The 14,279-nt window shown below is 34.4% G+C and overlaps 1 protein-coding gene across 3 annotated transcripts; it reads left to right on the top strand.

Annotated features, from left to right (window-relative positions):
* Positions 1-1,427: 1,427 nt before the first annotated feature.
* LOC120071273 (sister chromatid cohesion protein DCC1) lies at positions 1,428-4,138 on the top strand. 3 transcript variants are annotated; one of them, XM_039023455.1, is made up of 5 exons: positions 1,428-1,497; positions 1,613-1,692; positions 2,291-2,451; positions 2,531-3,448; positions 3,529-4,138. In XM_039023455.1, exons 3-5 carry the CDS (start codon positions 2,291-2,293, stop codon positions 3,629-3,631), a joined length of 1,182 nt encoding a protein of 393 aa, XP_038879383.1. In that variant the 5' UTR covers positions 1,428-1,497; positions 1,613-1,692; the 3' UTR covers positions 3,632-4,138. The 3 variants fall into 3 exon arrangements, 2 of the variants coding, with proteins under 2 accessions (XP_038879383.1, XP_038879394.1); XM_039023466.1 differs by having other exon boundaries at positions 1,433-1,497; positions 1,622-1,692; XR_005480199.1 differs by having other exon boundaries at positions 1,440-1,692; positions 3,529-3,779; positions 3,945-4,138.
* Positions 4,139-14,279: the final 10,141 nt, after the last annotated feature.

Raw genomic sequence — 14,279 nt, 5'->3', positions numbered from 1 at the left:
TAATGTTGACATAAATCACCATATAATGCATTTATTATGGAGAGAGAAAATGCATTTATTATGATTTTTTCCTTTTTCGATTATAGAGATAAAATGCATGTGATATATATATATATATATTTCATTTTCATTTGGAGAGAGAAAATGACATTTAATATAATTTTATTTTCCATTTCGTTTTTCATGTTGATTTTTGTTATAATGTGAAATGTTCTATTGTTTGTTCACTTGTACATGTAATATATTTTGTTGTTTATTTAGAAACATTCTAAAAATATATGAAATATAATATCTATTCAAATATTCATGATTATTTTTAAATATACCTTAGAACATAAATTTTAGAACATATGTACAAACGTGTATATATCATAAAGTCAAAGTAGTAAAAAATCGACAAAAAACATCTACCATAGTATATAAATCACGGATGGAATTGATACTCAACATAGAACATATATATAAGCGTATATATCACAAAACAAAAAATATAAATACAAACATCATCATCATTTATGTAGAATAATCGATTATATATAACACAGTATATATCATCATCATTTATATTAAACCCCCACCATCGACCGGATTTTATTGCCTAGTAGCTCCGTCGACTGGATCTACCCGAGTCCGTGCGGGAGAAGAAACAATGACGGTATCTGAGGAATAAGCATCGGCTAACTCTATGGATCTGCTTGCGCCTGGTGCCAAAAGTTTCGCCACGTCGTCCGTTTGCTTGAGCTCGCTTCATCGTTGATTGGATCTACCCAAGTCCGCGTCAGATTTTCTTGTGCCCAGTGCCAGAAGCTTTGCTCGCACCACGCTGTCTCACATCATCCATCTGCAACCACAACGTTGTATGCTCGAGCCCGCGTCGAAGATTCTCTCTCTCCACTCTATCGTCTACCGCCTGTAACTCACATCGTCGAAAGGAGAAAAGAGAGGGAGGATGAAGAAATGAGTATGAATTATGGGGGAAAGAGTATATGCATGGGGAGAGATAATACGTATGAGAGAGAATATACATGGATGAGAGAGAAATATATATANATAAAATATATTATTGAGAAGAAAGAATATATGTATGAAAGAGAGAGAATATGTATGGGAGAGAGAATAAATATATATATAAAATGTAGGTGAGAGCTAAATTGTAAATATTGATATTAGTGAAAATAGGAAGGTCAATAGGTCTTTTTTATTAAAAAAAAAATAAAATGTTCAAGACATTAACATAATATATCAATGGGCGTTTTAGGTAGAAATACATAAATAAAAAAAACCATTTCCATATGCTTGCATTGTAGATCTATTGGGCCTATGTCAAGCCCTTTGTTATTATGGACTGGATTGGGCCTTTGGGTCCATCAGTGAAACAAGCCCTAAAATGAAAAAAATATATATATTAAGTTTTGGCGGGAAGGGATAAAGCGCGAAAGCAGTTCGACATTGTTCTTCTCGGCAAATCCTCGGCCGACTTTGTATCAGTTTCAGAAGGTGTTCTTTCACTCCCGCCGGTTCCTCGATCCCCACACTTACCGTTTGATGATCAATTTGAACCATTATTTGTATAATTTTAGGGTTTTCTCTGATTCTGTAACTGTTCTTTTAGTTTCTTCAGTGTCTCCCAAAGATGATGAATGATATGATAACGGCGGGGCATTGGAAACTCTGATTTCAAGGCTTTCCAAGGTAATAATTTTGATGATCGGACTCGTTATGTTGCTTCTGATAGGGATAATTTGATAGATTTGTGTTATAAATTTGTTCTAGGGTTTCGTTTTATATTTGAATGGGTTCGTGTAACGAACTTTTCTTTTTTCCAATTATTTTCTTCCAAGAGATATATTGATAGGGTAATGCCAAAATCCTTCTCTATCGGTCACTCTGTTATCGTATTGCTAATTTGCTTTTCCTTCGAACTCCATTTCCTTCAATAGAGATATCAGAAGTAGCCGCTTAATATTTTTTAAAGCAAAAATGTCGCAGTTGTGTTATATGATTTATGGAGTTAGTAATTTATATAATCGGTATTGTTAGAGACGGAGAATTATGACCCGTATCTTTAACTATATGACCAAACAACGACCAATCTTTAATCGGTATTGTTAGAGACGGAGAACTTCATGGTTGCAGTTAGGATTAAGGCTTTTTGACTGTGCTATATTTAGTTTATAGTGCAGGTCATGAATGTGAAAAGTTGAGATTAATTCTTGTTCAATAGTCATCTCGAGAAGTGGTTAGGAACTTAGACGTAGACTGCTTAACTTCTTTTGGTTCCTTTTGGAAGATGGAGCAGCAATATCTGCATGGAAGAGGAGCTGATGCAGTTTTACATCTTCAGCCAAACTCCTCAATTTCTATTGCATATCACCCACTCTTTTGTCCACATGATGATTTGGTCCTTCTCGAGGTTGATGAAAAGCTTCTGGAAGAAGTCCTCCACCAACGGTAAATAAGACAGACCATAAGTTGCTAAATGTGTTAGAACTATTTGGATTGGTTTAACTTTGAGGATTTCTCTTCTCAGAGTAAGCATCAGAGGACAGCCGGAAGACGATGCAGTCTTTTGCACAAAATCAAGAACTTATGGAATCAAATATGTCGGCACATCCAATTCTGTACTTCTCATACCTCCGTCTGGTCTATCAGAATACTACGAAAATGAGCTAGATAGCCATCAGAAGGACGGCACCAAAGAAGTTGCCCATGTGATTAAAGTTGCTCCAGGTATCATGGAACTTCATGAGATTGCTCCCAGGATTGATAAGCTTAAATTGCTTCTCTCAGAGGAACCTTACAGCTTAGCTGATGAGTGGGAAAGCAAAGAGGTGGACAAACATGAAAAGCGAATGTATAATTGGGATGATCTTATAAACAAGGTTCAAGCTAGCGATGACGAGCTGAAAGCGGGATTACAAGCACTTTCCGCGGTTGAGATTGATGGATACTGGAGAGTTGTGGATGAAAAATACATGGAATCCATGCTACAGATGCTTTTGAATAACACGATTTTAAATGACTGGTCTCCGGATGCACTTGATGAAGGTGTAATCATGAAAGTGATGAAAATGGATGGTTTTCCTGAAAAACTTGTGCAGCATTGTCTCCATGTTTATGGTGATAAATTGGATGGAGATGAGGGGAAAAGTTGTTTATGGAGATTAGACGAGAAACGGGTTTGTGTGCATTTTGCAAGAGAAGTGTTGAGGGAAGGAAAGATGAAGCTAGAGCATTTCATGGATGAATGGAGGCGGAAAATCCCACTAGGAATGCGTGCCAACTTCGACATGTTGGAAGGTGAAGTTCTGACTGAAAGACTTGGTGTTGAGACATGGGTTCGTGGTTTCAGAGTTTGTTCGTTGCCATCGAATCCTGCCGAGCGTTTCACCATTTTGTTTAGAGAGCGACCAAAATGGGAGTGGAAAGATTTGCAGCCCTACATCAGGTTTTTGTTTGTTTTACTTTCTTATTGATTATTTGATACTTGTACATGGAAACTTTAAACCACTATGTTTTGATTTTCAGGGATCTTACAGTTCCAGGCCTTTCATCAGAAGGTTTGCTTCTGAAATACACCCGACGAACTCAATCGAACCCCGAGGCAGAAGCTGTGTTCAGTGCAAGATAGATTGATGATATGATATGCCATAACCATACTTGCTCTAACTGACAGGTCTGTATATTGTTCAATGTTTCACCTGGATTAGGCTTAATCATATTCATGCAGTTCCAATGAAGAAATCCGCTCGGTGGCAATCACGATGATGTTATATCAAGTAAGCTTAACTTTTGAGTTTTTGGGGGACTCCATTACTCTCAGAACATATTCGAGTATTCCACATTCTTAGAAGTTTCTATTTCTCACGACTTTACTTGAACAAAGTCTGTTCTTTAGGTTGTACAACTGTGTCATTGATTTCCAAGACGATCGTATTTCTCAGTTTCAGGCATGAAACCTTGAGGAGATGCACGTTTTTTCATTGGTTTGCAGAATTTGTATAATTCAGATGGCTAATGGTAGATGAAAGTAATGGAGGATTGAACGCCCAAGGTTTCCTCTTTCTGCTTTTAGCTAGCTCTTGATTTTTGAATTTAAATTAGCCTGTAAATAGAGAAATTCACCTTGGTAGCGCAATGATTTGGAGTAAAAAGTATGCAAGGACTGAAGTTCATTCTGTGTAGCAGATGAGGCACATTATCTAACCCAGGTCAAATCCATTTCAGTTTTTTTCTTTATTATATATATATTTTTTAAAAAAAGTTATTAAAAAAATTTCGAGGTTTGGATTAAAATCAACGTCAATCACGGATTGGTCGATTTTCTATATTTAAAATTGGCTCCAATTGCATCTAGCACTAATCTACCGATAGAAGTTGAATGGGTCGATTTTAGTTGGTCAGCATGGTTCTTTATTCCTTTGCTCACTTCCAAGAACCTGCAATTATCAATTACTTTCCATATAAATATTAATTCATAATCCAAACAATTTATCAATAATATGACATATCATATATTTCTTCAGTTTACTTTAAAATTTGATTTATGCTTTTCGACAGTCTGATTGGTTTATTTATTTATTTTTCTTTTTAATTTTTTTTTTGAAAAACTCTGTTTAGTGCATTTGTTGGAGTGTGAAAATTGACTTTGCAGAATGAGATTCTTGAAACTAGAAAAAGATTGTCCAAAAAGAAAAAGAAAGAAATTGAAGGAATTCCTATCTAACTTAATAATTTGGGTACTCCTAAAGTATGTTTGTATAAGGAGTTTCGTTGATAATTTAATTTCAAAATAAATTAGAAGATTATCCCATTTGAGCCTTTTTTTTTCCTTGGAGTACTGGAGTACGTCCGGTTTGAGTTTTATTTAATGGTAGACCAATTTGAATTTATGTTAGGATAAAATCTAAATCCTAATCTGATTCAGTTTTGGAGATATAAAAAATCTTCAATTTAATAGGATAATTACCATCTATTAGTATATTAAATAACTTTCCTCTTCACCCTTAAAGTTTTTAATCATGTCTATTTTACTTTTATGATCAAACCCTTTCATTATACAAGACTTTCATGCCTAACGTCGCTTCAATATAAGCTAATAAAAAAAAAAGAATTCTACATTAATTTTGCTTTGGCTTATGACAACAAAATGACGAACACAAACTTTTGATATTTTTATATTGATGACCCATTTACAAGAGCCTTTATGATTATTAACCTACTCCTCACAAATATACGAAATCGCACGGATGGCCATGTCTAGTGTAGTCATGATGACCATCCCTATCTCGATCTTCATTTTTTTATTGTGTTTTCTCTATTTTTCTCATAGTTGTGAGTGTTTTTGCGTGAGAAAAATGAGATTGTGATAGAAATTACCGTCATGTTAAGACTACACATAACCATCCCTAAAACAATAGGTTATAAGATGCGTTAGTAATGGTTGGTCATCAATCATGGTACGCTTATGAATAGGTAATCTATATATTTATTTTTTTTTAAAAAAAAAACTCCAGATCAAAATGTGTTTGGATATCAAATAACTGTTTGATAGACATTGAGAGAGAGATTAGAAAAGAAAGGTGGGAGAAATTATAATCCCATAGTGAAAAAAATGTCCTGCCAAATACTCCGACGACAACCACGAAAGTAGCAGGCCACGTATCAAACGAAACGGCCCACAATTCCTGCTTATGATTCACGTCTGGGGTCTACATTCCTTCGACAACCATTCTGCAAGATAAGGTTAAAAGAAGAAGAGGAAAACGAAAATGACGAAAAAAAGAAGGAAGGAACGAGAGGAAAAATTTAAAAGAAGAAGAAGAAGAAGAAGAGAGAATTTAAATTGGTAGAGGTAAAATGGTGGTTTCCCCCTTTTAATTTTTTTATGATTGTTATTTTGTTGTTGTCGTTATTATTCATGTACCTTTTCCTTTTAATTTTCTATCACTCTTTAAAATTAACAACAAATATATATTTTCTATTTTATTTTATTTCAATTAGCTTCAATTAAATTTTATAATTAAATTCTAATTTGATTTTATAATTCTTGAATTTGGTTATCTTTGCGGGGTGATTTTCTCTAATCTTTTCCTGTTTTAGGTCTATAGAATCTCCCACTTATAATGTATCTTTGATATCCTCCTAAAATTAGGGTTAAAAATCTCTGTTGTGTGTGTTTATAGGTACAAAAAATTCAGTTAATAAAAAAATATATATCTAATGTTGCCTATGACACATGGCAATCAAATAGAATCAAAATAGAATATAACTTTTCAGAACTAAGATACAATAATATAAATTGAAAACAAAATAATCTTCACCGGCAAAGAAGGAACGAGTGTGGCATTTTAAGATGATCACTCTATAAAGGTATCTTTGCTAAATTTATTTTTTATTCAAAATTTCCATTAAATCTTTCAACAATTCCTATTTTGTCTTTATATTATCTCTTTTCATTTCTTTTTTACTTTTAATTTTTCCCTATGTGGAGCCTTTTCTTTTCCTTTTTTTTTTTTTTTTTTTTTTTTTTTTTTTTCCACTTCTTAATTATGGGGTAAGTTATAGGTAGACACTCATTTCTTAATTCAACTTTTATGTTTAAATTTTTTTTTCTTAATGCCTTACATCATCCTACTCTTTGATTATTTTCAAACTTCATACCCAACATTTATATTTTTTAAAATAAAATTCGTTCAATCATTTATATTTCACACTAGAAAAATTTGAATCCATCAAATTTTATATTCAATATAACCGAATAAAACATATATATTATTTTAGCTATCATTTCTTTCACTACTTTTAAATTTCACGTTAGACATTTACTATTTAAATTAAGTTAATATCGTAATTTATTTTATATATATGCCTCCTAACAATTTTTAATCATGTGCAAAGCCGAAGGGATAGAATCTCAGTGCGAATGCTCGTTTTGTTTTAAAAATACGACATTGAAAAGAAGAAACATACATCAATATATACCAAGTTAAGTATGAAATCAGAAGGGATAAGAAACATAACTTTTGAAGAACCTCTCTTCAAGAAAATCCACAACAATTCCTTCTTCCTCTATGAATAGAAATAGATTTTCTCTCGAACAAGAATGTCGACGCCCCCATAGGGTCTTCCCGACTATTCTCTAGGCAAGACCAGTTTGTGGGAACCAGCTTTTGAAAAAGAGCAAAGGGAATTTATTTATTTATTATTATTATTATTTTTTAGTGAAGGAGATTTTTTTAGAGAAACCTTTTCTCTTCAATACTTGAGAGAGAACGATGGGAGAAGAAAAAAAAGTTTTTCTCTACAATCACTAATGACTTTGAGAAGAACTTCCCACCTTTTAATGTGAAGTGAGATTGATTTTTCAAATAAAAAATGTAAACCTCTAGCTTTGTTTTACTAGTTAATTATGTTTAAGTCCTCTTGATTATGTATTTAAGTTCTTGTAAGCATGTACTTATGATGTGTGTATTAGTAGAAATGTATGGAAGGTTTATTGTGTTTGTATGTAAAGGTTAAAATGAGAAAAATATTCTAAGTGTTAGGAAGCAATGCTCTTGGGTACTCAGAGTGAAGAAAAGTATTCCAAGTTTGGAATGTTAAACTTTAGGTGATGTAGAGAGGAATTAACACTTAGAAGAAAACAAAGAATTTTATGCGATGAAGTTATGTCATGCTATGCGGCCAGTTTTGTTGAACTATGCCGCCAGAAGTCCTAGAAGGGGATATTATGGCTAAGTATAGCCATGTTGTATACAGGAGGCCATGGAAGAAGTAAGTTAGTTCTCGAGTGAGAAAGAATAGCCGAAGTTGGTATATGAGGAGTACGCAACCAATCTCATATGAGATTGGTGAGGATCAATGTAGGCATTGTGCAAGCGACCTAGTTGCCTAAGCAAGCACTCTAAGAAAATGCTAAGGCAATGTGTTAGGAGGGTCGCGAAGTAAGTATTGGTCGAAAGGCTCAGATGTTAACAAACGAGGTTGTCGTGGATTTATGCGATGATGGTGTCGTTTAATTGATACAATGATGGATAATAGTACGCGATGACCAGGAAAGGGCTTAAGTGATCGCAAGCCCCATTCGATGAAGTTAAGCTGAAGTGTTCAGCTTAATCATTTAATAAGTGGGCTAAGTGATAGCCTTAGAAATGCTAATTGAGGATTATGATGCTAGATGTCGTTTTATTAAAACAAACTTACATGCAAGCCCAAGTATAAATATGTCTTGCAAAGTAGAAAGCTATTTTGCCAAAATTTTCAGATGTCTAAGAGGAAGTATTGTTGGCACTTGAAGCTCAATTGTATTGAAGGAATTTTGGGCAAGCTTGAGAAGAGTGGAGAATTTTCAGCTTAGCCAGAGGAATTTGATGCTCGAATTCTAAGGTAATGAAGTTAAAATGTTTATGAGCAAGTTCTTAAAAAGAACTTTAATAAAATAGTGGCTGGATTTAAAGTTATGAATATAAAAGTGAAATCTGGAATGATGTTATAGTTGAATAAGCAGGCAGCTACATCCGAGGGATAAGCAAGCAATTGATCAAACAAACAATGTGATGAAGCGCATAGGCAATCAACAAGGATTTATGCGATCGTAGGCAATAGACATTCATTGCATAGGCATGGAAGTGCGTCTAAGAGTTTATTAAGTACCCGATAACGAAGGTTGCCTATCTAGAACCAAGTAGAAGGTAATTGGCTAAGTATACTCGATGCGATGAGTTCAGTTATGATGTGATGAAATCACTAGTATGCGATGATGTTGAGTTTATTTGTTAAGCTCACAAAGGAGCTAATGATACTAACCAATGGACCTTTCCTTATGACAGAGCAGACACGAATAAGAGAGGCTTACAGACCCTTGGATAAGTAGCTTAAGACAATGAGTGACAAGTTTTATAAATGATTTATTGACAAATTTTGCGTATGATTTTCAACGCATAACCAGACCAACATGTGTGTTTTAGTACCATGATTTCTTCAACGCATGCTTTATTTATTGATCGCATGATCCATAATTTCAAAGAATGAGGTTTTAAATGTAAAACTAGCATGCGATTTCCATAGGTTGATGTTTATAGGATGAAGCATGATGATTTCAGCAAAGGAATTTTATAAACATGTTACTATTTACAAGGCACTATATGATGACATGTTATCATGAAATTTTAATCATGTTATTATAAGTATTATGTTTTATGTTCATGAAATGTTTTTAAATGTTTTGTGCCTTATAAAACCCCACCCCAATGTTGGTACCGAAGGTATGGTAAGGTACCCAGATTTAAGTTATGTTAGGATTCCTTGATACCAAAGGTATGGTAAGGTGATCAGGTTCCAATTCAGCTCTATGTGCACATACGACCTATATTCTTGATGTTGATGATATCAAGCAAAAGAACTCTCTCTCAACTAAGTTTATTAAGGATTGAGAAAAAAAGCTCTATGTTCAGGCAGAGGAGTAGAGGTGCTTTACAGGAAATAATGATGAGTTAATTTAATTTAGGAATTTTATATGCTATGATTTCATGTTTTCAGTTTTTATTTTCAAACCCTGAAAATGAGAATGGAAATATTTTATGATAAGCTTGTCTAAGCATGGTTCTTTTAAAAGTAACCTATCTAAGCATGTTTCTTTTAAAGTAATCACTCACTGAGCATTTAAAGTTCATATTTTCAAATGTTTTCTTTCACAGGTAGTGGTCGGCGTCCCGAGGCCTAGCAAATCTGCCAGTTAGTCACTACTCAGAATTTTTAGGAATTTGAAGTTTAGATGGTCCACTATGTTCTGCTTAAACCCTAGTTTTGTCTATACATATTAGGGGGTTCAGTGTGGAACTTCGAGTCAAACTTTTGTAAATATAAACACCTGTATTTTTTGAATTGATATATACATATGGATGTGAATGTTTTGTGATATAGAATTTCTATGTGTTAAACTGTTATGGGAATAGGTTATTGATATGTAATTAGATATAAACTATTTATCAGGTACTAAGGATATAAGTTCACAGGAGTATGTTGAGTAGTAGTTGTCATAAGAGGATTAACAACTACTGTCTTGACATCCCTTCTCGGATTAAGAGGGTAATTTGGGGAGGAGTGTGATAAGTTGGTAACAAAGCATAAGGTTTTGGGGAATTAGAGTCATGCATTAGACTAGGGGCATATAAATGATGTTGTAAACCAAAAAAAAGTGAATATTATAGGAAACATACCTCGAGGAAGTGATGGATTGACTCGACAGACGACTGACAGGGATCGTGACCCTATCTGAGATCCTGTGTTTGAGGGGATTGATATACAGTTAGAGAACCAATGGCACAAAAAGCTACATCTGAGAGAGAGTCTAGCACCCTTCAGGTTAGACCTGATCCCTAAATGGAGGACAAGGTTTTTGACAGGATTGCCCAAAGGTTAGCAGCCAGTGTAGGGTCTATAGAGACAGATCCAGAGAAGATGTATGGCATTGAGAGGATGAAGGCACTAGATGTCAATGCATTTGAGGGTACGACTGTCCCAGTAGATGCATAAGCATAGTTGATTCAAATGGAGAAATGTTTTCAAGTCACTAAATGTCCTAAGGACCGTAATATTGGGATTGATGTTCTAATTCTCCCGGAGTCTCGTAGTTTGTAAACATTGTACACACATTTTTATTAATAAAATAAGATTTATTTTATTTGCATTTACTCATATCCAATAAACTAAGATCCATGGTTATTTTATGTAAACTTAAACATGTATGTGAGACAAACAAGTGGATCATGCCTTAAGTAATAACCTAAATGGTCAGTAGTATAAGGATAAAAGAGGGATACCTTATCTTAGAGACACTATGGATACAACCTGGTTTGTAGATGGTTACAAGTGTTGTGATGTGCTACAAATAGTTTGATCCTGACCATTCATGTGGAGACATGTGAGTGGGAGTGTCCTATACAAAGAGTTTGTATAAGACCGGACCACAAGATGATTAGTCTCTTTATATAACACCATTGATAATTGAGACTTAAATCTCACTAAAATGACCATAGGTGACATGAACTTAATCTTGAGTGTTTTGGAAACTCCTGCCTATGAGGGCGGTTCTTTGATTAGTATGGGTGAGAGTGGCCAGATTGCCAACTTAACAAGCCTACCTTTTTGGGGATTTTTCTGATTGGGGAGCTGGGAACTCAATTACACAAAATGGAATTTACTCCTTCCCCGAAGTAGGGGTAAGTAGATAAATTTCTCCTTTAAGGGTTGATTCTGGGTCTTAAACATAGTGGCCACACACTCTATTCGGAAGAGAGAACACTTATTGTTCATTAGAGGAATCAGTGGTACTTAAGGAGTTAGATGTAACTACAGGAGCAAAATGGTAAATTAGACCAGCTGTACTTACGAGCGATTTGTGAAGAGTTATCGCACTGTTGATTGGTTAATGTGGACACAGAAATATATCTGTAGTGAGAAGAATGCAGCTGTCAGTATTTAGTGGAGTACTCAGTAGTTAACGAATGGTAGATCTCGCGACTAAAGAGTTTAGTCAGTTATTCATGTATCGTTGGAGCTTCAAGCTACAGGTCCATAAGGTCTCCTTAGTAGCTCAATAGGTTCAAGTTGAAAAATCAGATTTTGGGGTTGATTTAAAGTGTTCAAATTAACAAGAGGAATTTCAATTATATGTGATATAATTGGTGTGATGTATGAGATACATTATTTGGAGGAATTAATGTAAATATGATTTACATTAAGTACCATAAAATTGAAAAAGAACTATGGTTTATATGTTTCATGAGATGAAATATTAAAACTATAGGTTATAAATATAATATGATAAGTTGGTTATCATATTTATTTTATAATATATTAATTGAAAGTTTTATGGTAACCGTGAGATGAAAGAAAAATTGTTTCCTTAAATTTAGTAGTTGCTTCATTCGAAAAGTACTCACAGTATAAGCTATCAAGTAAAAGAGTTTTACTAAGCGATAGCGTTGAGAGACTACACGATTAGCTAAGCGATCGCTTAGAGGTGACTAAACGATAGTCATTCAGCTAATCGTATCTACACGATCGAGTAGTAAAATCTATGCGATAGACTGTCGTTTACTAAACGATTGAGCACATCGTCTATAAGATATACTGTGTTCTTATCTCCCACTTGCTCGATCGTCTACTCGATCGCATACCTCCAGTCTCTCCCTCAAGCCAAGATCATACAGAGCCCACAACTCATAGATTCTCATATGAGAATACTAAGGTAACATTTGTGGTAGTGTCTTTACTCAGTTTGTGAATCGAGTTGGAGTCGATTGAAGTCAAAGGAGCATTCAGACGATTGTTGTGTTCGTGGTCGTGTTGTTCCGATCGTTGCGTTTGAGTGCTGTTGTTGTGGACGCATTGTAGACTGTTCGAGGGATACTTGAACAATGGTTCTTCAAAGATACACATCCTCTATCCCTTGTATTATCGTATAACATGCTGTAATTTCTATTGATACATAACTTGTTAGTTTCCAATTAGACTGTATTTGTTTGTGTTCAATTCAAATAGAATTTGGAATGATCCCTTCCGCTGCTCATGGAAATCCTTGTGTTTGATTTCCTTCAATTGGTATTAGAGCCAAGTTATTATGATATTCCAAATACCATTTCTGTATTGAACTTCTTTTACAACCGTGGTGGGTTTTAAGTTTGTTCTACATTGCGTTTAAGAGTTAAATACGTTTGTGGATGTGTTGATAAATGTTTATGGGATAGTAGCCTTTATTTAAAGCTTTCTTTAAGTTTACAAAGTGTTAATTTGTAAGGGCCCTTGCATTTTTTGGCATAATTAACAAGCAATCGAGTTTGTATTCAAAGTGTTTGAAGTTTGTTGAGTCGTTCGGGATGAAGTTTCGAAGCATGAAGATGCAGTTCTCATCGAGGAAGAAGACCAAAGGTTGGTCGTATCGTGTAGCCCAAGGTAAACGATCATGTAGAAAAGTTTTACGCGATCGTGTAGTATTTACTAAACGATCGTTTAGCATAGTAAACTGTTTACTCTATCATGTAGCGTTGGTCGCTCGATCGCATGGACGCTGGAGGTAAAAAATTGCATAGAGTTTTAACGCTCATCGTTTAATAAAAGGCGCGCACACTAAACGATCGTGTAGTTAGCATGCTTCATCATATGGTCACTGACTACACGATCACCCGATATATGATACCTTGGCGCTTGCTCAGTGATAATTTAGACGATTATGCTTCACCGCATCATTGTCGTTTACTTGATCGTTTAAGGCTTGCGTTGCACAATGCGCGCTGCACGATCACGTGGCCTTGCTTCATCACATAGTCAAAAGTACACGATCGTTGCTAAACGATCGTTTATGCATACACAGCGTTGCTAAATGATTAAGTAAAGAGTTTACTCTATCGTGTAGGCGATCATAAGGAGTTAGTACACGATCAAGGAGACGCGAGTTTCGCCTGAACAGTTCAAGACCCGGTTCGCTTGTTTGAACCGATGGACTCTTTATGCTTTGTAATAGTTAGCTTTGTTTTTTGAGAATTTAAGGCTAATTATCCCAGTTCATCAACTTTTATTTAATGTACATGGGATGTATGTTGGTTTATATGCCATGGTGTATGACATATAGATTTAAAACCCACCTTAGGTTATGCATTTTATTCATGCATCATATATTATAAGTGTTATAATATAATTATTGGCATGATGAAATTACAAGAAAGCATACGCATGCATCATGAAATATAAGAATTATATTTATGCATGCATTAAGCATATTCATGCTTCATCTTTATATTATAAGAGTTATAGTATAAGGGTGTATAGAAGCATGTATGTTTGGTTCATTGCTTTGTTATATAAGTGTTGTATAAAAGTAGCAATGAATGAACAATGCATGGAGCATAACACTTAGGCTTATTTATAAGAGTTATGAATGCTTTGAATGTGTAGCTTCGCATTATATTGGTTTTAGTTGTTTCCTGTTATAAGCGTTATAATGGAAATTAGAACTAAAATCAATAAGAAAGAGTTGCATGCAAACTTAGGCGAATTCATGTTTTAAAAGGGTTTTAAAATTGGATTGAGATAGACCTAAGTTCATGGTTCTAATGAGATTAAATACCTAAGTTTAATCTTTTATATCGGTTTAATAGGATTAAATTGATTAGAATAAAAGATTAAATTTGTATTAAATCCATCTATAAGGGACCTTTTGTTTGAGGCGGGTTTTGTCTAGGGTGAGGTACTTAAGCTGACGGAAATAGAACACCCCT

This window comes from Benincasa hispida, chromosome 1 (genome assembly GCF_009727055.1).
Source record: "Benincasa hispida cultivar B227 chromosome 1, ASM972705v1, whole genome shotgun sequence".
Lineage (NCBI taxonomy): Eukaryota > Viridiplantae > Streptophyta > Magnoliopsida > Cucurbitales > Cucurbitaceae > Benincasa > Benincasa hispida.
This window is presented reverse-complemented; position numbering and strand designations above follow the sequence as displayed.

Bases quoted from the DNA above. Each gene is read 5' to 3' on its own strand.
- LOC120071273 (XM_039023455.1), top strand. From the start codon at position 2,291: ATGGAGCAGCAATATCTGCATGGAAGAGGAGCTGATGCAGTTTTACAT. The intron at 2,452-2,530 runs GTAAATAAGACA...TTCTCTTCTCAG, and splicing joins GAAGAAGTCCTCCACCAACG to AGTAAGCATCAGAGGACAGC. The intron at 3,449-3,528 runs GTTTTTGTTTGT...TTTGATTTTCAG, and splicing joins GATTTGCAGCCCTACATCAG to GGATCTTACAGTTCCAGGCC.